The 23394-nt window shown below is 44.7% G+C and overlaps 1 protein-coding gene across 4 annotated transcripts in view; it reads right to left on the bottom strand.

The window, feature by feature from the left end:
• Nucleotides 1–23394, bottom strand: part of CREG2 (cellular repressor of E1A stimulated genes 2) — a 73488-nt gene that overhangs the window by 25116 nt on the left and 24978 nt on the right. For 2 of the 4 annotated variants that reach the window (XM_060027262.1, XM_060027260.1), the window contains exons 3-4: nucleotides 14625–14738; nucleotides 2871–2973 (exon numbers count right to left, since the gene is read on the bottom strand). In XM_060027262.1, coding sequence (XP_059883245.1) covers nucleotides 2871–2973; nucleotides 14625–14738 — 217 coding nt within the window. Of the gene's footprint in view, nucleotides 1–2870; nucleotides 2974–8656; nucleotides 11722–14624; nucleotides 14739–23394 lie in introns of those variants that run through there. The other 2 variants (XM_060027261.1, XM_060027259.1) reach the window with 2 other exon arrangements.

The raw sequence follows: 23394 nt of genomic DNA, 5'->3' as shown, positions 1-23394 counted from the left end.
TTCAGGCAAAGTGGAATATTTCCTTCTTACTGTAAGCAGATAGGGTGCGGGGAGGGGGGGGGGGGTCCTGGAGGAAAAGAACCAGATGTAGCCTTTTTACACAAGAGAAGCCATTTTGTGTTCTAAGCCTGGACACAATGCTTGCTCTTGAACAGGTCTCAGTGATAATGATCTTAAGGGAATAAAAGAACAAACGACTTTTATCAGGCAAGAGAAATAACAATAGCAAAGATAATAACTCAGTTGTAAAGACTCCAAGTTCTGTTTCAATGGTAAAGATTAGCCTGAAGCTCTTTCTTGAGCTGTTTTGCAGAATTTAAACGCTGGAGCCCCCAAGCCATCAGATCAACTGGAATGTAAGAGATGATGATAATGACCTTTTCTGACCCTCTTGACTTCAGTCAACTAAAGCCTGGACTCTGTCGACCTTTGCCCTAATTCTATGCTGAGTTCTCCTCTGCTCAAGCCCCTTCATGAATATGCATGTATCTTAGCTTAAAACGTCCCCAATTTTGCTGTTAGGGGAGACACTGCTTGGGAGAGGTCCCCGGTGTTCTCCTTACTTGTCGCAAGTAATAAATGCTTCCTTCTCCCCATCTTTGGCTCGGTTGTAGCTTTTGGCTCAGCACCTACCAAGAGGTGAACCCAGTTTTGGGGTAACGTTACGGATTAGATTTCAAACGTCGAAGTTTCTGACAGTTGCTGATTCTAGAACACGATTTCTCACTAAGAAATCAGTAAATAAATATTAACCTTTTTGTGTATTAAAAAAAAATACAACGTGAGCACATTTTACATTTCATAGTTGCCACATTAAAGAAAAAAAAGTTAAACGAAAGAGATAAATATTCATAGCTACTTTATCTGTAATAGCCGCCAAATAACAATCCCAGTGTCCATCAACAGGTAAATGGATAGAAAAACTATGATAGATTCATATAATGAAATACTACTCAGCAGTAAAAAAGATGAACTCCTGTTATATGCATCAGCGTGAGTGAATCTCACAATAATTATGCTGAGTGAAGCAGTAAAAAATTATGCATACTAGGTGATTCCACTTACATAAAATTCTAGAAAATGCAAACTATTTTATAGAGACAAAATGAGCATCAGTCATTATCTTAGGATGGGGGTGGGAAGGAGGGACTACAAAGGGGCGTGAGAAAACCTCTTTGCAGGTGATGGACATGTTCATTATATTGATATAATGATGGTTTCACTGTATATACATTGTCAAAACTTGTCAAATTGGACAAGTACTTTAAATACCTGTAGTTGATTGTATGTCAATTATGTTTCAATAAAGTGATAGAAATGAAAAAAAAAATCAGAAGTTACTCATAAAGGGGTTTGTTATGATGTTTTTTACAGCTGTAGCATGACGTTGGGAGAAATACTGTTTCCAGTTAACCTTGCAGCTGGCTTTGTCTGTGTCTAGTGTGCCAGCCAGATTCAGGGCAGAGTTTTCCTTTTGCAATATAGTGTCTGGAGAGAGAATTATTTGAGTCTTTATTTAAAAAAAATCATCATCTACTTTGCAGAAGTACACCGTGAGTACAATTTTTATTTTTATTTTTGTTGTACTCACGTACACCATGAGTACAATAAAAACAACTGCTACGTTAAAAAACAAATAAACAAACATCCCTGTTTTATTATTTCCAGACACCTTTTTTTTAGGTCCACTACACAATCCTTTCAAAACTGTCTATAAAACGTGGCATTCATATAAGACAGATCCAGAGCATGGTTTTATTAAAATATTATATGGTGATTTGGGAAATGTGAGATACAGGCTTGATAGAACAAAGGCTTTTTCCTTCCACGAGAAACTAAGAGATCAATGCCACGCACATTTCTTTTATGTTGCAAGGCATGTCAGTCAGCATTCATCACTTAGGATATTTCAAGTAAAGAGGGGTTTAATGCAGGGACTTAGCTATGAAGAGGCTGGAAGGGCAGCCAAAGACCCAAGAGGAAGTGTGTGAGGTGTGGGGCTGGATGGTGGAAGCTTCTACTGCCTGGCTGGAGGCTGAGAGCCCACGCTTGAGTTATTGTTCTTGGAAGTATTGTATTATTGAATCAAAATAAAAATGTGAATCACAATTTGATACTGAAAAAGACACAAAGAAGCCTGGGTAAGCCTGTTGGGTGGTGGTTCAGAGCATGGACTTGGAAGTCTGGGCTCCCATGGGTGCCACGGCTGACCTAAAACAAAGGTCAGTTATTTCTCCAGCCAAAAAATGGGTTTATTAGGGATCAGCAGAGAATTGCAGTTTGGGGTCTGCAACCCCGGGGAGCCAAGTGTAGCTGCCTGCGTGGCAAGGGAAGGAGAACTCTTTAAAAGAGGGGAGAGGAAGCTGGGAGGGTTAGGGTAAACAAAGAGCCCATGGCTTTCCTTTGGCTCAACTGTTGCCAGGAGAGAAGAATCTGCTACCTGGCACAGCGTGGGAGCGCCCCCTTCTGGTCACCTGACTCTATTCAGCTGAGGGTTCTGTTTATTAATTTTCTTACACCCCCAATTACGCGCTGGGGGACACTGGTCAGGTTTTCTCAGTCGGCAGTTAGAATTCTCCGCCTCCCAGGGCTGGCACGAGGACTAAACAAGGTACAGCTTGTGAAGAGCAACACAGGGCACTTAGTAAATTCTCCGCTGATTTACAGTCCTTGCACGGACTGGCAGCTGCGCCTGCCTGAGCCTGAGGCCATGCCAGGGACGGCCACTCACCCGGGACCAAGGACGGAAGGCAGGGAAGAAAAACTACGCAGATCGGACCGCGCTCTCCTCCAGACCCCCAAGCACTGAGAAGAGGGAGAGGAGGGTGGAATCAGACAGACCTGGGTTTAGTACCCACTGGGCCTCCTACCTGGTCCTGGGTCCCAGGAATGCTGGTCCGAGAGCTGCTCGCTGAGCAGACTTCCCACGTGGAAAACTGAAGCCTTTTCTTCCTTGCAGGGCGGATGTAAAAACTAAATGAGATTTTAAAAAAAGTATGTAAAATACCTAGCTTATAGGACGAGTTCAATTACAGTAACTGCTGTAATTAAATAATTATTTAGAAATAACTAAAAATAAATAAATAACAAAATAATTAGTTAAAATATCACTATCAAAATGTCATGAAGTATTTGCGTTTGTCCTGCCATCATGGGCAGGAAAACATTGTATTTTCAAACCAGAGTGTGTATCTGTGCGTCCACCACAGATACTTTGCTGACGTAGCTGGTGGCTCCGGGGACAAAGTTTCATCCTGGCCTGGATTCTACATTCTGGGTTCTTTCTCGGCAGGAATTTGGTCTGAACAAGGCGAAGGTCCCAGCTACAGCCACCAGGGAGCGCCACGGTTCTTTGCCGAAGCTGTTGGGACAGGGAGTTCGTCAGAAGCTCTGGGAGGGTCAGTGGCTTATCTGGAAGTGGTCAGGAGGATGGAAGACCTCAGTGAGGGGCGAGCAGGCCAGGGAGGAGAGTCACAGCCGGAGGAGGAGAAAAGGAAATGTGTCAGTGAAGGGTAGGGGCTCTGGGCTAAAGCCCACAGATCATTTATCCATTTGTCCAGCACTTGCCATGAGCCACAAACGGCCGGTGTGTGAAATCAGCCCCTCACGTAGCTCACAGCCTCGCTGAGGAGGCTGACACATGCGCAGATGACCAACATACACGTGAAAATAACGAGACATATAAGGCCACCATCTCTAACCCTTACGCTGTGCCAGGCGCTGTATTGTAATGACCCCATTTAACACACGAGGAAACTGAGCTTCAAAGGATTCACTAGTTTCCAAAATTCACAAAGGTGAGAAACAGTGGACTCCTGCTATGCCAGTCTGTTTTAAAGGCCACATTTTAAAAATCATTACTCCTGCGGCAAAGCAAGGAAAACCCAAACAGCTCTGCTCTTTGAAAACTCACAACTTTGGACTTTCGTTGAACTTTAGCGCGAGTTGACAACCAGGATGGCAGGACACTCCCTAGTGCCCCTCCACCCCGGCTGGCATCCCCATCTCCTGCTCACCCTTCTCTCTCCACGGCATCACCCAGCCACCATCTTCTGGTCACCTGGCCCTCCACTCCCACCACCACAGGCTGGCCTTTGCCATCACCGATGTTGTTGCTTGGGAGAGCACCTGTCCACACATCTCACTCTGTTCCCAGTGACCCGCCTTCCAGCTTGTGGGCTCAAGTACCCCCACTGGGTCCCCTGATGGTCCAGCTTCTCCAGCCATCTCTTCCCTCCCTCCTTTCCTCCCTCCCTTCCTTCCTTCCTTCACTTCCTTCCCCAGCTTAGTTCCCACCATGTGGCATATCAGCTACTCTTTTTCTTTCTTTGGCCACCTGGCGTGGCTTGCAGGATTTTAGTTCCCCCACCAGGGATGGAACCCAGGCCCTCGGCAATGGAAGCACCAAGTCCTAACCACTGGACAACCAGGGAATTCCCACAGGTACTCTTTAAACACACCTTAAACTCTCCCTTATCTGACCCTCTTCCGTGGCACTGGCTTCTACCTCCCATAAATGGGATGCTCACGCCTGCATCGGGGCAGCCAGAAAAATCATCCAGCAGCAGAGAGCGTCAGGAGAGAAGGATGAACAGAGGAACAGAAAATTCTGTGGTTGAGGGGGTGCTCATTTGGAGGCTTCATGGATCTCCAGGAAGTGTTTTTTTTTTTTTTTTTTTTTTAAGCTGAGAGTGAGGGGATCGAGGGGTGGGCTCCAGGGCCTGAAGACTGTAGACAGTCCTGGAAACAGCTGCTTACGAGAGTGGGAGAGAGCTGGACGGAGAACCATGCTGGGGTCCCCGGGCAGCTGGAGGGCCCAGTTAAGGATGAGGATGCCTGATGTAAGGTGAGACCAATTCTTGTGGTGGTGGCTTTTCTCTGTTACAATTCAGCTGCAGAGATGATCACAGAATTTATCCAGGGCAGGGTTTGCCCTGTGGTTCCAACAGAAAACAGTGGGGATTCTGAGGATACTGGCTGACGTGATGCAGCAGAACCCACAGACATGACCAGGTCACCTGGCTTCAAAATCTGCTTGTTTACTTATTATTTACAAAACATAAGCTTCCTGAGGGCTGGGCTTTGCTCTCCACTGTAATCCCACCATGTTGTCGCTCACCTGCTTGAACAAGGGAGTCAGATGATGACAGAGAAGCAGCTCAGGGCTCCGGAGCAGGAGAGAGGGCTGGAAGGAGGGAGGTGAGGTTGGAGGTGCCTGAATATTCAAATGCACAGTTTCCAAGGTGGGCCGGATCTGGAGGTGACCCGCTCAGGACCTGGGGCGTGAGGTGGAGTGAAGGTAGGGTGACCAATCCATCTGATTGGCCCTGGATTTTCTGACTTTACCACTGAAAGTCCTGTGCCCCGGGGACCCTCAGTCCTGGGTCATTTGGGCCGCTTGGTCTCTCTCTGCCTTGTCTCTAAGATAAGACCATCTCTGAGAAGCCGAAGTGTTGGGGGCGGTCTACGGAAGCTGCAGTATTGATCACTCTTGTGGGCATGCGTCATCTTCTGCCACAGTCTTAAGTGTGACCCTGTGGCATGTTTTCTTATTAGCAAAAGGAGCTTTTTTGTAGACCTGAATTCGAAGAATAACAACTATGCTAAAAATGGCAAATACTTCCAAGAGCGGGAGCACCAAGGTGTGGTTGCCTCAGCATTTTCCAGTCTGCAAATTAAGTGCATTGTACTCAGAGCCTTAAAAAATCATACCAACAAGTCACCCAGCTAGTTCTTTTCTTTCTATTGGAAATGTAACTGCTGATTTATTGTAATAGCATTTATTTTCTTAGAAATCTAATAATGTCAATTTGTAATATTCCATGAAAGGACTGTGTAGAAATATTATAAATTTATTTAATCAAGCATGGAAATCACAGCAGGAGTGAAATAGTCTTTGGTTAGACAGACATCTAGTTTCGAGAATAGATTTTACACTGCACATGCATTACACAGCGCAAACCACAGCTTCATTACAACTCAGATTTTATAACAATTGACTTGTTACAAGCAATCAAACAAGCATCAATAAATGATCCCAGAGAAGGTTTATTTTCAGAACAGCATCTGATGGTTAAGTTATTAAATATGAAATACAGACTTTCTGGAAAAACTGCAGAAATACATTTCAACCCCAAACCACTCTTTTATAACGAGTCAGTATATACAAGGCATATTGAAACAAGTCACATCAGAATTCCACTCTCTGTGTCAACACTATGGATGTGTACAATCATGGGAAATAAAAATGTGGAGGTTAGGATATGGCTTATTCATAGATACAAAAGAAGAATTCTTTCCCAGAATATTTAGAGGAGGATTACTGGAAATACTGTTCTTTGCTATGAACATCAGTGGAGAATCACTGTGCACAGACTTGGATACCTATATACACCTGTAGCTTAACATATGTATTCCAGAAACTGAAAGACAGCCTCCTCTTCTAAGTGTCCCACATAAAATCTATACAGGTTTGTTGAATTTTTGTTAATTTGTATTCAGTATTAAATTGAATACATTTTGAAAACTTTCAAATAAATTTTTTCTCTCTCCCAAAAACGCATATATTAATGGTTAAAGAAAACAAATGTCCATTCTGCTAGGTTTTGGTACGTAGCTCAGTTCTTCATTTCATTAGGGACCAACGAGAGGGCATCAATGCCTTATTTAAGCTAAGCCTTAAATTTTGTTTGTGTTAAACTTTTTACTCTGAGATAATTGTATAATAGATTCTGAGAGAATTGCTGATAATTGTAGATTCTGTGTGCCTTTTACCCATTTTCCCCCAATGGTAACATCTTGCAAAATGATACAATATCATTACTAGGATTTTGACATTGATACAGACAAGCTAGGGAACATTTCCATCACAATAAAGGATCCCTTTTACAGACACACCCACCTCTCTCCTTCTCCACCCTCCTCCCTGGCGACCCTTAATCTGTTCTCCATTTCTAGAATTTTGCATTTCAAAATGTTATATAAATGGAATTATACAGGACATCACCTTTGGGGATGGGTTTTTTCACTCAGCGTAATTCTCTGAGGACTCATCCAAGTTGTTGCTTGTATTGGAAATTATTTTTATTGCTGAGTAGTATTCCATGGTATAGACGTATCACACTTTCTTTCACCAGTCACCCGCTAAAGGACCTCTACAACACTGTAAAGCAACGATACTCCAATAAAAATTAATTTAAAAAAGAAAGGACATCTGGTTGTTTACAGATCTGGAATATTATGAATAAAGCTGCTATGAACATTTATGTGCAAGTTTTTGTGTGAACATACGTTTTCATCTCCCTGGGATGCATGCCCAGGACTGCAACTGCTGAGTCTTATGCCAGTTGCTTGTTTAGTTTCATAAGAAACTGTCAGTTGGTTCTCCAGAGTGGCTGTTCCGTTTTACTTTCCCACCAGCTATAGGCTGATCCCGTTGCTCTGCATTCTTGCCAACGTTTGGTGGTGTTACTGTGTTTCAGCAACTTTGGTAGGTGCCTCGTGGCATCTACTGGGGTTTTAATTTGCAGTTCCCTAATGACTGATGACGTTGAGTATCTTTTCACATGCTAATCTGCCATACCCTCTTCAGAGAAACATTTGTTCATGTTCTCCATTGTCTAATTGGATTTTTTAAAAAACTGTTGAGTTGTAAGAAGTCTCCATCTATTCTAGATGGTAGTCCTTTGTTGGATATGCTGTTGGCAGGTATTTCCTCCCAGCGTAGCCTGTCTTTTCATCCTCTTAACATGGTCTTTTGAGGAATAAGAGTTTAAAATTTTGATGAAGTCCAATTTATCAGACTTTCCTTTTATGGACTTTAGGTTTTTGGTGTCAAGTCTAAGAAGTCTTTGCTTAGTTTAGCCCTAGGTCCCAAAGATTTTCTATTTTTTAAAAAAAGTGTTATGGTTTACATTTTATGTTTAGCGTTATGATCTATTTTGAGTTAATGTTTATGTAAGGTATGGGATTTAGCCTGAGGTTCTTTTTATTTGCCCATGGATAACTGATTGCTCAGCACGTTTATTGAAAAGACTATCCTCCCTCCAGTGAGTTACTTTTGTACTTAAAAAAAAATCAGTTGAGCATATTTGTATGGGTCTATTTCTAGATTCTCTGTTCTGGTCCATTGATCTTTTGTGTCTATGCCTCCACCAGTACCACACTGTCTTGATTCGTGTAGCTACATAATAAGTCTTTATACTGAGCAGCGTGGTTTCTCCTACTTATTCTTCTTTTACAAGATAGTTTTAGCTATTCCAAGTCCTGTGCCTTAGAACTTTTAGAATAAGCTTGAATATGTCTACAAAAACCTTGCTGGGATTTTGATAGAAACTGCATTAAACATATAGATGAATCTGGGGAGAATTGACATTTTTACTATTTTGTGTCCTCTAATCCATGAACATGGTATGTCTCCTCATTTATTTAGGTCTTTGATTTCTTTCATTGGCATCTTTTAATTTTCAGCATATAGATCCTATACACATTTTTGTTAAACTTACACCTAAGTATTTTTTTTCCTTTTGGAGTGATTGTAAATGGTATTGTGTTTAAAATTTTGGTTTCCACTTTATTGTTAATATATAGAAATATGATTAAATTTTTTGTGATCTTATATCCTAAGACCTTGCCGAAATCAGTTGTTTTACTTTTTTTTTTTAAATAGATTTTTTGGAATTTTCTATGTAGACAGTTACATCATCTGTAAATAGGGATACTTTTATTACTTTTCAATCATATGCATTTTATTTCTTTTTATTGCCTTATTGCCATGTCCAGAACTTCCAATACAGCCTTTAAAATTTTAATCAATGTAAATTTCTAGAGATTTGCTAAAACTTACTGGCCTGAATGGGGTCCATTATTCTCAAACAGATGCCTTTTCTTTTTTTTTTTGCTTTTTTTGTTTGAATTTTAGAATTTTATTTATTTTTTATACAGCAGGTTCTTATTAGTTATCTATTTTATAGATATCTATTTTAAATTAGATTCTTTTAAATTAGTTATCTATTTTATACATTATTAGTGTATATATGTCAATCCCAATCTCCCAATTCATCACACCCCCCCCCCCCCACTTTCCTCCCTCGGTGTCCATACGTTTGTTCTCTACATCTGTGTCTCTATTTCTGCCCTGCAAACCGGTTCATCTATATCATTTTTCTAGGTTCCACACATATGCGCTAATATATGACATTTGTTTTTCTCTTTCTGACTTGCTTCACTCTGTATGACAGTCTCTAGATCCATCTACGTCTCTACAAATGAACCAATTTCGTTTCTTTTTATGGCTGAGTAATATTCCATCGTATATATGTACCACATCTTCTTTATCCATTCGTCTGTCGATGGGCATTTAGGTTTCTTCCATGACCTGGCTATTGTAAATAGTGCTGCATTGAACATTGGGGTGCACGTGTCTTTTTGAACTATGGTTTTCTCTGGGTATATGCCCAGTAGTGGGATTGCTGGGTCATATGGTAATTCTATTTTTAGTTTTTTAAGGAACCTCCATACTGTTCTCCATAGTGGCTGTATCAATTTACATTCCCACCAACAGTGCAAGAGGGTTCCCTTTCAAGCAGATGCCTTTTCAGCACTCTTCTTATCATCCAACCTGTTCAGATTCCATTCCCTGTAATTTGGATAAATAACTGATAACCGTCATCAGTGGTTAAGCTGCAAATCTCCTCGAGGCAGCTGAGTGAGCTTTAACAAGCTAAGTGAAACCTGCTTGTAAAAGCAAAACTAGCGTTAGGAAAATTATCTTTCAGACGGGACTTGGACACAGAGACGTTCCAGAGAATTACAATTTGAGGTTGGCTTACGGAGTATGTGGTTTCTTCTTCCAGTTTTCCCCTCTTACCTCTAAATGGGGGTAGCAACAATTTTAAACTCTGAAAATATGAAATACCCTCAAAGTTACCTTATTCTTATATATTAGAAATTGCTATTGTTAAGGAACACTTTCGTGATTTGACTTTTGATAAATAAAGAATTCTGTGCCTCTTACTATGCTTTTAGTAACAGGCACTTAAAAATATTTGGACAGCTCAAACTCTCTTCGTGTCTTAATTTTTTAAACAAAAGTGTAACCATTAATAACACAATTATTTATTTTTTTAATGTATATTTCCTATATTTTGTGTATTGTAGTTTTATATTTATACAATATACCTAACTGACCAAAGAGGGTTTAGAGCCATATAAAAAGGCAGAAAACTGGGTAGTGCTAGACCCTTTATAAATTTCAATACAAGAGGTCTTGGAAGTATACACATAGGTCCTTGTAGGCCTTAGGTATACACACAGGTACAACGCAGGTGCTCCTGCATACAATTTGTAGAAAATTTAAAATCTGTAATAAGAATCAAATTTCAGAGACTTGTTTTCTTTTTTGGTAGAAAACAGTGGCCAATCTACAGGCAGGTTAGTCATCGCTTTACTGATTTTACTGATTCAATGACTACCAGTAACTCTTTTGTCTTGTTCTTAGAATCGGAAATTGTCTAGGTACCACTCTCTCCATTGCGTGCAGTGAGTGGTGGAATCAGACCCTGGGATGTTGACTTAGCCTCTCTGAGCCTCAGTGTTCTTGTCTGTAAGTGGCAGTGATGATTCATCTCATTGGCTGTAAGGCTTCAGTGAGATGACCCCGTCAAGGGCCTGGCCCATGGCTGCGTAGGGAGCGTACCTCCAGTTACTTACTTCTTTCCTTCCTTTTCTTATACGTTGCCTTTGCTTCCTTTCCAGCCTCTCCCTGTCCCCCTCCTCTCTCTCTACCACAGACTGAGTACCACTCCCCATGACTAAGAGAAGGGGACCCTCTATCCCAGCACTAGCAGAGGGGATCTGGGGAGCCTGTGGCCGAAGCTGCCCCTCCCTTAACGTACCACCATGGCCCGATCACCTAGAATAGGGCTGTGCACCAAACTCGGGGGGTTCCCACATGGTTTGTCATGTTGCAGTGGGAAAAAAGCTTCACGAGTGACCAGTACATTCTAGCAAATGGGGCTCAATAATGCATTTGCCATTCTGCAGCAGGACGGTAACCCACAGACAAAGAGTCCTGCACCCTCACCCTAAACACAAGACGGCAGCTGTGTGATGCGTATTTAGTTCTTCTGTGGTTGCAATGAGCTCAGAACCAGGACACTGCTTTGGGTACAACAAGCAACGAACATACTCTCACGATACAAAGCAATCACATTGTACATACAGGCATAGGGTTTTTTGTTGTTGTTGTTGTTGTTTATCTTAAAGAATGGAACAGCAACTGTCTCAACATGTCACTTTGACAACCAACAGTGATCCCACATAGGTGAGTCTGGACTGAACACATGTAAACAGACTCTCTATGTGAAGTCCCTGTGTGATCTGGCCATTTGCAAAAGGCCACTCCAATCTCCAGCTAGCACAGGGGTCCCTGGTGACCCACTCTCACTCTGCTGTAAGACTGACAGGGCTGCAACGAACCCTTTCACAAAGAGACAGCAGTCAACTGCTGTCTGGCAGCATCGCTCAAAAGGTTTTCATTTTACGCAAACATCAAGGACCTTCTTCTCACTCCATCAGGCCTTTCTTGGAGCTGCTTTGAAATATTCCTCCCTGGAAATGTCAGCTACTCCTCCATACCATTTCTGAAGCCAGATATGTTCTATCTTCATCTTCATAAAGAACCATTCATACTGACGAGGCCACTTCCTCATAACTGGGTGTCTGCAGAAATAAAGACGTCACATTAAAGCCGTTCTCCTCAGAGGGTGGGCTCTCCCGAGCACAGTGCCAGATGTATCCTTGGTCAGGTCATAGGGCCCTCCAGACGCCAGGCTGTGTTTAGGCTGAGACCTGCTCAAACCAGCTAGAGGCAGAAGCCAGGGAGCCAGGGTCAAGGTCTGGGGCAGCCTTAGGAGGGCAGGAAACTGTTGTCACCACAGAGGGGCAGACAGCTCAAGTCTCGAGCCAGGCAACTTTGTTCAAACTCCAGTTCAGCTGCTGGGATGCCTCATGGGCCGTTTGCTCTCTTAAGCCTGCCCGGTCTCCTTCCCAGTCACATGGGGCGAGAGGGATGGTGGTCAGTTCACAGGGCTGTGTGGGCAGCAAATGATGAGACACATACAGCACTTGCATAGAGGACGTGCCCAGGGGACGGGGGCCATCGTTACCAGGGAGCATCATGAAAGGCTCTAAGCATCTCTACGTGAAATGCTGAATTTTAAGTCCGGGAAACAAACGTGTTCACGGGAAGCTTTCCATTCCTGTAGAGGCCTACAACGGTCGCATCAACCTGAGAACCAGCCAGCGTAGACAGGGAACAGCCCTCACATTCCGCCCTCTGTTTCTGACTTCCTCCTCCCTCAGGCGTAGGCCTAAAAACACGCATCCTCCTTGAGGGCAGGGTCTGGCGCTCACTTTTTGAAAACTTCATAAAAATAGAAGTTTTATTTATATCTAAAAATGTTATAAAGAAAATTCAAAGACCAAGTGTAAACTGGGAAAAACATTTGCAACAATGCCAGTGCAGTGATAGGTTGATGCCTTTTTAAAAAAAAAATTTTTTTGTTTTTGGAATCATTGCAAATTGACAGAGAGGTTGAAAGTACGGTATAAAGAACTATTTTTTTTTTTTTTCCTAAACCATTTGAAAGTAAGTTGCTGATCTGAGGCCCCAACGCTCCAAACACTCATGCAGCTGAGATGATAACATGATTGTTGTTATTTTAAGCCAACTAGTTTTGTATTTATAACGGAACAAATTTTGGCCGCTGCAAGGGGAACGTAGGTACAGCAAAGTTTAGTCCGTGAGGCCCTGGCTTGGGGTCCAGGCAGTAGGATGCTGGAAGGACCTTAGGAGACTGACCATGAGCGTTTAAAGAAGGTAAAGACAAGGTGGTTGGATGCGTGTGGTAAAGGGACCCACATTATCCAGTAGTGGAAATTCTGGCAACACTGTTACCTGCGGTAATGTGGGAAATAGGAAACGAGCTTAATGAATGCAAATGTCTCCTGCGGCTTTGACTTCATCTCACTGCCCGTCATAACGTGGAAGAGGAGAAATTGGAACTAAAGAGTGACAGCTGAGATGCGCACAGGCACACAGACACACGCATCTCCATTTATCTCTCTGTCTGTATATTGAAAACCACAAGTCCGTGTGGATGGATCCAATTCCAGGCTGATCTAGTGTCCTCCTGTGCACGTTGCTAACTTTCTTCCACGGCGGTGAGAAACCAGGCTTCCTCTCTCTGTGTTTACTTATTACTACACTAAGTCCCCTACATACGAACCTTCAAGTTGTGAACTTTCAAAGATGTGAACAATTGAATCCAGCAGGGAACCAGAACGTGTGCCGTCAGCGTCGGGCGTGAGTGAAATGGCACTTGCCCTCCGTCTCCTGTTGCTGGCGATCCTTCAGCTCTGCCACCTCCCACCTCCTCTCCCTCCTCCAGTCAGTAACCCTTCTTGCCTGTTCCCTCGATGCCAGCGCCTGGATGCCAGCTGCTGTACTGGACTGCTGTACTTTTCAAGGCACTGTACTGTAAGTGTAAAAATGTTTTCTTTATTCTTTTGTGTGTCTGTTTTTTTATGTATTATTTGTGTGAAAAGTATTATAAACCTATTACAGTACAGTACTGTGGAGCCAATTGTATTAGTTGGGTACCTGGGCTAACCGTGTCGGACTTAACAAACAAATTGGACTTAGGATCGCACTCGCGGAAGGGAACTCGTTCGTACGTCGGGGACTTGCTGTATGTTTACTTATTTCATGATTCCCCTGTACGTACAGTCATCCCATCTCCATAGGGATGCGGATGGCTTGTCTAATTTACCACCTGCTTTCATGTTATTCTCCCACTAACTTAGACAAGTACCAATCTGCCAGCCCACACCCCATGTGGATACCCGCCCCTCCTCACTCCAGCTCTGACCTTCCACCTCAGGCCTCCCCCTGCACAGACCCTCTCCTCACCCACGGAGACAGACTCCAGCACCCCTGCAGGACCACCCTTCTCACTTTTTGCAAACGCTGATCTCCTCCCCCGCTTCCCGGGGCTCCTGTGTCACTCATTTTGACCCTAGCAGCATGCATGCTGATTTCCCGGGATGTCGTTTTAAAATTTTCATTGAAGTGTAACCTCCAGGGCATCCAATTTGGGAAGCAGGTGGTGGGGGGCAGTTCGAAAGCTGCATCCTAAGTGGTTCGGCTATAAAAGGGGTGAGGGGCCCACACGAAGGAACACTGCTGTCACTTCTGGTGCCGAGCTCTGCTTAGAGTGGACATTTGCAAATGTCTGCTGTACTGACCGGACTACAAAGCCCCCTTTTTCTCCATTCCAAGGCAGGGCCGTTGTGAAAGGCTGGAAGTAGGCAGGGAACAGTGCCTGCAACCCCAGCATGGGGCGCTCTCCAAAGGCACGGACAGCCCACTGCAAGGTCACATGCGTGGCCTCTGCTGCCCCCTCAGGCGACCAAGACTTTCAGCGTCAGACGGCAGCGTTGCCACCAAAGGACAGCTCAGACCATTACTGTCATCACCTCAGAGGCATCAAATGGCATAGCCCCGACCTCTGCTTCTTACACTGTATGTTTCTGGGCAAACCAATCTTAAAGCAGATACCAACCTTGAAAACATGGCTTGCTTGGCAAATTCCACTTCTTCCGGAGACACTGCGACCATCTGGCCAGTGAGCGTTAACCGGGCACAGCGGGGATCTTCTGGATCGACGATATTTTTTCTGCATTTGAAGGACATTTTTCAGATATTAAAATGATGATAGAAGGACAGCTGGACATACTAAGGATTTTATTAAAAATAGAGGGAGTTCCCTGGAGAGCCAGTGGTTAGGGCTCCGCGCTTTCACTGCCGAGGGCCCAGGTTTGATCCCTGGTCGGGGAACTGAGATCCCACAGGTTAAAAATAGTGATCACATTGCTGGTTATATTGTTCAGGTTTTTACATTTTCTGGAATTACCTGAAAATACTTTAGCATATATGATCCTGCAATCCCACTCCTGGGCATATATCCAGACAAAACTCTAATTCATAAAGAGACGTGAACTCCTATATTCATAGCAGTACTATTCACAATAGCCGGGACATGGAAACAATCTAAATGTCCATCGACAGATGAATGGATAAAGAAGATGTGGTACAGATATGCAATGGAATATTACTCAGCCACAAAAAAGAATGAAATAACGCCATTTGCAGCAACATGGATGGATCTAGAGATTATCATACTAAGTGAAGTAAGTCAGAAAGAGAAAGACAAATACCATGTGATATCCCTTATATGAGGAATCTAAAATATGACACAAATGAACTTATCTACGAAACAGAAACAGACTCAGAGACACAGAGAACAGACTTGTGGTTGCCAAGGGGGAGGGCGGGTGGGGGAGGATGGATTGGGAGTGTGGGATTAGCAGAGGCAAACTAGTATATATAGGCTGGATAAACAACAGGTCCTACTGTAGAGCACAGGGAACAGTATTCAGTATCCTGTGGTAAACCATAATGAAAAAGAATATGAACAAGAATGTATACATATGTGTACCTGAACCACTTTACTGTACAGCAGAAATTAACACAATATTGTAAATCAACTATACTTCAATAAACTATGAAAAGATTAAGCTACCTTGGTACAGGCAGTGTGGCAGGTGTGTCTGTGTAGGCTGGACGTCAGTGTGCATCCTCGCGGGTGGCAGACAACCCCGGAAGCACCCTAGTCGAGAGTGCACAGGCCAGGGCAAGGCTCTGCAACACCCCCATAGGGAGCCACTGTGCAGAGTCAGGTTGCTGCTCTGCATGACTCTAGGGAGTGCCACTCCCTCGAGATACTGTGAATGGCACCCGTGGAGCAACGCAGTGCATCTGCCTGGATCCAGCAGTGGCCACGGTAAAGGCTTTCAGGCATCCCCGTCGTCAGACACAGAGGTCCCTTACCGAACGTAAGGGATGTTAGAAATAACATCGTGTGCCAAGCGTTTCCATGGTGGCAGGATTCTTCTATAAACGCTCGCTTTCCTTGTAAGAGTCACCTGGCACTGAAAGTGTGGGAGGGCAACGTAGAGCTCCCACCCACCTCTCATCACGCGCGGCTGCCTATTTCTGGAAGAAGCATAAATGCGAGAATCTGAATCTTCATGTTTCAGATCGTGGCTTCATCTTCAGTCAGGAGAGAAACCTCCCCCAGGTGACAGCTGGTGCCTTAGCATTTCACAATCTCTCCATATGTGCTTGGGAAGGTGGTTCCAGGATGGGGCAACAAGATGTGTCTGTACATTGCCTTGTTTTGCGTGTGTCTGTACATTGCCTCGTTCTGTTTCATCTTCATGACGACCCCAGGAGGTAGGTGTGATTACTGACCTTGTTTTAGAGATGAGGGGAATGCGGCTCAGGTAGGCTAAGTGACTTGTCCTGGGCCGCGGGGCTTGCAGCACCTGTCGGAGCCCAGGTCCTCTGGCCTCAAGCAGGAAGGCAGCCGCCTGGGAGCCTCGCACTTGTATTCGGGCGTATCCCAGACTGACCATCTCCTTCACCTCCTGGATCCTATGCGTGTTCAATGTTTATGGATTCTCTCTCTTATTATCTGATTGTGGACTCTTAGATATCATGTTTAATTACATTTAAATTTTTGGTGAATGCTTTCTCAAAAGCTCAGCTTAGGGGGAAGAAAACAGTTCACCTTAGGGGTTAAAAAAAAAAGTATCACATGACAGAAAAAGAGTGTGTGCAGAGATATCTGTTACAGCATCATTTGTGAGGGCAAAAATGGGAAGTAACCAGGCTTCCCTGGTGGCGCAGCGGTTAAGAATCTGCCTGCCAATGCAGGGGACACGGTTTCGAGCCCTGGTCCAGGAAGATCCCACATGCCGCGGAGCAACTAAGCCCGTGCGCCACAACTACTGAGGCTGCGCTCTGCAGCCCGCAAGCCGCAACTACTGAGCCTATGTTCCACAACTACTGAAGCCTGCACGCCTAGAGCCCATTATTCACAACAAGAGAAGCCACCGCAATGAGAAGCCCGCGCACCGCAACGAAGAGTAGCCCCTGCTCGCCGCAACTAGAGAAAGCCCGTGTGCAGCGACAAAGACCCAACGCAGCCAAAAATAAATAAATAAAATAAATAAAAATTAAAAAAAAAGAAAACAACAAAAAATGGGAAGTAACCAAAATGCTCAGCAGTGGGAGAACATAAATAAATTGTTTTATCGACAGCATGAAATACAACCTTTAAAAAGAATGAGATAGAGCTATAGGTGGCCATAAGAAAGATATAAGTAAAAAGTTAGCTGAAGACATGCAGTAGGACCCCATTAAAAAAAGAAATCCTAAAACTATGTGTGTGTGTGTGTGTGTGTATGTATGTATATATATATATAATGTTTATATATGCTTAGAAAAGGTTCTTGGAAGGATATATTCCAAGATATAACTTTGGTTATTTCAAGAAGGGGATTTGAGGGGCTCGAGGTGTATAGGGGGAGAAGCCCCTTTTTATTTTATATATTTCTATATTCTTTGAATATTACATATGTAATGCAGAAAACTGGTTTCCAGCAGGGGCTGGGGGGCAGATAGGGAGAGTTTGGTAAAAAGGTACAAACTTGCAGCTATAAGATGAAAAAGTCTGAGAATCTACTGCGTAACATGGTGACTCTTGTTAATAACACTATATTGTATAGTTGAAATTTTCGAAGAGGAGAGAACTTAAATGTTCTCACACAAGAGGCAACGGGCAAGGAGATGGATGCGTCAATTAACTAGATGGTGGGAATCTTTTCATCATGTATACGTATATCAAATTATCATGGTGTGTGCTTTAAATATCTTATAATTTTATTTGCCAATTATACCCCAATAAAGCTGAAAAAAGACAAAAAAAATAATGGTCACATAACACTATCTCCTGGTGGGCAGTCAAGGGGCAACGCAGCAGACCGGGGCTGTCCAAACCCTGCACATTCCAAAGAAAGGCCTGTCTTCAGGAGGACTGGCCCTTGGCTGGCTCCCAGAAGATACCACCAAGCCCTTGAAATATCCTGCTTCACCAGAGTGATTTTGCGTCTGAGACCCTGGGCCACGCTGGGTCCGCTTAACCTCTTGGGCCCTGAGTCTGCGTAGCTAAGATCAATCATGCAGATGCTCTAATTGCCATGTGATTGGATTCCAGCAAAAACCCTGGATACCAAGGCTCAGGTGAGCTTCTCTGGTTGGCAATACCTTGCACCTGTGGTCACACATCATTTCTGGGGGAACTCAGTGTGTCCCTGTATGATTCCAGTGGGAAGGGGCTCCTAGAAGCTTGGGCCTGGATTTTCCTGGACGGCGCCCCGTGTGCATTTTGCCCTTGATGACTTGGATCCGTATCCTCTCACTGGAATAGACCAGGAGCTCTTGAGTCCTGTGAGTCCTTCCAGCGAATCACTGAGCCTGAGGGTGGTCTTGGGACTCCCACACAGTTGACCAAGCAGACTCTGCACATGCTCTTTTCACAGATGGTGTGTATCACAAAACGGCTGCTTCCAGGAGGCATGACTCATCAGAGCTCATTCCCGTCCATTATAACGTTAAAGAAAGGTACATTTGTTAAGCAAAACATATGTGTTGCTTATACTTAAGACACTTGTTTCCACCTGCCTACAAGTTTTTCTTTATTATACGCTCCGTTGAGTCACAATAAGGGAAAGAGAAGACACGCCCACATACTCAGGTGAAATGCTCCATGTCAGAACACCGTGTACCATTTGAAACTGTTACAGGCGGCTGAGGTTTTGACACTGCAAAAATGTAGTTGCTGAATTGTGGAGTTTTCAAAGACGAAAGAATGACGGGAGGCGCGCTACACAACTGTAAACACTGAATCAACACTGAATTTTGTAAAAAACCTGAGATGGATTGGAGAAAATAAATAAAAATAGTAAACGGGAACTGAACATACAGATAACCAGAGGAGACTGTCATCAGTTGTACCCAATTTGTTTGCTATTAAAGCCAATTTTTTTCACAAAATTGCTCCATCATGAAAGCAATGAAATTAGGATTCATAAGTAAGTCACGATAGAAGAACACATTACATTTAAGAAGGGAGCAGTTTGCTTCTCCAGTCATGATAGAAGAACACATTACATTTAAGAAGGGAGCAGTTTGCTTCTCCAGGGGTGGAGATTACAAAGACTAGAAAGAAGATGATGTATTTAAACAGGTAAACAGAAAGCTTTATCCTTTTGGAGGATAACAGCCCCTCAAAGATGTCCACGTACTAACCTCTGGAACTTGTGACTGTGTTACCTTTCACGGCCAAGGGGAATTAAGGTTGCCAGTCAGCTGGCCTGGATTACGCATCTGGTCTCAATGCGATCATAAAGGTCCTTAAAAGTGGAAGAGGGAGGCAAAAGAGAGTGTTGGGGTGATATGATGGGAAAAAGACTCTCCTGGCCATAGCTGGCTTCGCATAGGGGAGGGGGCTAGAGCCCAGGAGTGCAGGCAGCCTCTAGAAGCAAGAAAAGGCAAGAGAATGGATTTTCCCCTAGAGCCTCCACAAAGGACACCTTGGTTTTGGCCCAGGAAGACCTGTTTGGACTTCTGCCCTCCGAAACTATGACATAATACATTTGTGTTGTTCTGGGCCACTAAGTTGTGGTGGTTTGGTACAGCAGCATTAGAAAACTAATACACCGGGGCTTCCCTGGTGGCACAGTGGTTAAGAATCCACCTGCCAATGCAGGGGATGAGGGTTCGAGCCCTGGTCCGGGAAGATCCCACATGCCACGGAGTGACTAGGCCCATGCGCCACAACTACTGAGCCCACGTGCCGCAACTACTGAAGCCCGCATGCTGGAGTCCGTGCTCCGCAACAAGAAAAGCCACCGCAACGTGCAGCCTGTGCACCACAACGAAGAGTAGCCCCTGCTCGCCGCAACTAGAGAAAGCCTGTATGCAGCAACGAAGACACAACGCAGCCAAAAATAAATATAAATAAATAAGTTAAAACCCCCCCAAAACAAAAAAACAAACTAACAAAAAAACTAATACACCATCGGAGGGGAGTTGGACTCCAATCCTATCCTGAGCGATGTGAGTGCAACACACCTGAGGTTACCGCACCTGCTGCTCCCAAATGGCCAGCCAGTGCACAGCAACCAGGTGGGAGGATGCTGTGTACCCCAGGACCCTGATCCACGGCTTTTGATTTCTGAGAGAGTGCTTTGATGAACAGCTGCTGTAGAAGACATTCCCCAATATCTTGTAATAAGCTATAATGAAAAAGAATTGAAAAAAAAGAATATAGATATATACATATATACGTATAACTGAATCACTTTGCTGTACACCTGAAACTAACATAATATTGTAAATCAACTATACTTAAAGTAAAAAACAAAAACATTCCCCCTCCTCTTGGCAATGCACGTGGAATACTGTTTAGGCATCCACTTCTCCCTCACACGGCTTCAGGGAACCCTGTTCCGTCCCTAGATCCTGAGAGCTGGGATTGCCCAAGCCAACCAGCCAGTTCCATCCTCTGGCCATAGTGACGGACTCAGGGATGGGCACAAGAGCAAGTCTGCTCATTAAAGCTCGAGGAGCTACTTGCTGGGGACTTCTGGAATGGCAACCCCTCCCTCTCCTTTGGAGTCTAACTGGAGAGATGCTCGCTGTTGCTGGACACAAACGGAGCACGTGTACCCGGAAGTGGCTGGCAGCCACAGGGGATCACAGGTGGGGGACGGGCAGGGGTGGGAGGGTGCGGCCCTCAAAATGCAGCAGACACTGGAGAAGGCAGTGAGGAGGGATGGGAAAATCTCATTTGGGCTGACCTTGCAGAGCTCCTAAGAAAAGCCTACCTCTGGACTTTTCAAATATGTCAACTAATCAGCTTCCTTAATTCTCCAAGCACATCTGAGCTTACTTTTCTACTTCTTGCAACTGAGAGGTTCCTCGCTATAGAAGGGCTTCAAGTTTCAGGAACTCTGTCTCTGTTCTTGGCCTGGATCATATGCTTGAGGCATGTCCAGCTAACGTTGGACGGTATTAGTAACAATCCACGAGGAGCAAAGACGGCCTGTTTTTTTTGTTTTTTTTGCCAAGCTGCAGGTGGGATCTTAGTTCCCTGACCAGGATCGAACCTGCACCCACTGCATTGGAAGCCTGGAGTCTTAACCGCTGGACTGCCAGGGAAGTCCTGGCCTGTATTTTTTTAAAATTACTTACTTACTTACTTATTTATTTGTGGCTGCATTGGGTCTTCGTTGCTGCGCGTAAGCTTTCTCTAGTTGCGGCGAGCGGGGGCTACTCTTCGTTGCAGTGCGCGGGCTTCTCATTGTGGTGGCTTCTTTTGTTGTGGAGCACGGGCTCTAGGTGCGTGGGCTTCAGTAGTTGTGGCTCGTGGGCTTAGTTGCTCTGTGGCATGTGGGATCTTCCCAGACCAGGGCTCGAACCCGTGTCCCTTGCATTGGCAGGCGGATTCTTAACCACTGCACCACCAGGGAAGTCCCTGGCCTGTATTTTTAAAATATTTGCACATTTATATATTTCCTTGAGATAAGACTGTATCCACCATGTATTAGGAAGCAGCTTTCCATGGTCTCTCGTGTTTCTGAACGTCTTGTAAGCATAGGACTAGCTCCCTTGGCTCTGAGCTATCTTTTCACAAAGATGTTTACAGAGCCAACAGCTTTGGAAGACAGAGCATCTCCCCACGGGGTGGTGGCCTGTCCAGAGGGGTGCAGAATGGGCTCCCTCTGGGGGCGGCAGGCTTGCCTCCACTGTACAGATTCTGGTTCTCTAGGCTCAGGGTTCCTCTCCTGTAATGCACCCCACCGTGTGTGCAGATGACCCCTGGCCCTCTTCACATCCCCCCGGGGGAACTAGGGCCCGGGGGAAATCCCACTATAAACTGCTAACACACTGGCTGCTGCCATTGCTGGGGTAACAAAGTCCTTTGCCTCTGACCCAGGAGGCTTGTGTCTTCTGCCCCCATCCGTGAACCACGGCAGGCTGACTCGTTACTTAGAATGAACCAGGTGAGCTTGCTTGCAAATAGGGTAAAACCTTAGAGTCTTCACAGTCTTTGACCCATGTAAAAATATTCAGTTTCTCTGTTTTTGGTTGGAATTGAATCACTTTGGAAACAGCAAGGGAAAAATAATTATAACATGCTGATCAGAAGCTCTGATTTGCATATGTGTATCTTTGAGTATAAAGATGCTGAGGGACTTCCCTGGTGGCTCAGTGGTTAAGAATCCGCCTGCCAATGCAGGGGACACGGGTTTGAGCCCTGGTCCGGGAAGATCCCACATGCCACGGAGCAACTAAGCCCATGTGCCACACCTACTGAGCTTGCACTCTAGAACCCGCGAGCTACAACTGCTGAGCCTGCACTCTAGAGCTCGCGAACCACAACTACTGAGCCTGCGCGCCATAACTACTGAGGCTGCGTGCCTAGAGCCCGTGCTCCACAACAAGAGAAACCACTGCAATGAGAAGCCTGTGCACCGCAATGAAGAGTAGCCCCTGCTCGCTGCAACTAGAGAAAGCCCGCGCGCAGCAACGAAGACCCAACGCAGCCAAAAATAAATAAATACATAAATAAATTTATTAAAAAATAAAAAAATAAAGATGGTGAAATAAATTATTTTAAAATGTCATCTGTTCTTCAGACAAAAGTGTTTCATATTACATGGGTTATAGAGTAAGGTAATGAAAGAGCTCTTGCTGGTGCAAAGTCTGGAACCCTGTGTGGCCTTGCTCTCCCTGGACTAGCCCAGGGCCTTTAGGGGCCCATCCGCAGCCTGGGGATGTGAGAAGCCCTGGCACAAAGGAAGTCCCACTCCATCTCCTTGAACCTCCTGAGTCCGTCTGTATTCTTCTTGTTTCCTGTTTAGCATGGGCACAGTCCCCCTAGTCTGAGACACCATCTGCTATTTCCTGGCCTCTGCTTCTAGCTGAACTCCATTCCTTGACTTCTAATGGGGCAAGACAAAAATCACTATTCAGGAAACAATGACAGCAGCTGATTCTGAATTTGTGCATCTCTGTGTGACTGGGGCTGAAGTGGGGATGGTAACGGAGGGAAGCAAATTCATCTCAGGACGGGCTGCTCTTCTGTTTAGGAAAGTGTATTAGTGGGTCTTGATTATCAGGACAAGGCCAGGCCCCCCTCCTCAGGGCACCCAGGCCAGTGTCTGCAGGGAGAGAAAGGGAGCTGATGCCTCCCCGAGGTTACTGCGTTCTGAATTCCGGTTCGGCAGAAGACACAGAAGGTTTTGTCTTGCTGTGTTTGTTTGGGGAGGTCGCTGAGACTCAGAGAAGAAAAGAAAGGCAGTGGGAGGAGGCCTGGAATTTGGAAGGGATACCCAGCCATGTGGCAGGGGTGTCCTCCA

Source organism: Delphinus delphis, chromosome 12, assembly GCF_949987515.2.
Source record: "Delphinus delphis chromosome 12, mDelDel1.2, whole genome shotgun sequence".
Taxonomy (NCBI): Eukaryota; Metazoa; Chordata; class Mammalia; order Artiodactyla; family Delphinidae; genus Delphinus; species Delphinus delphis.
The sequence above is the reverse complement of the archived record's forward strand: the minus strand, read 5'-3'. Positions and strand labels throughout refer to the sequence as shown.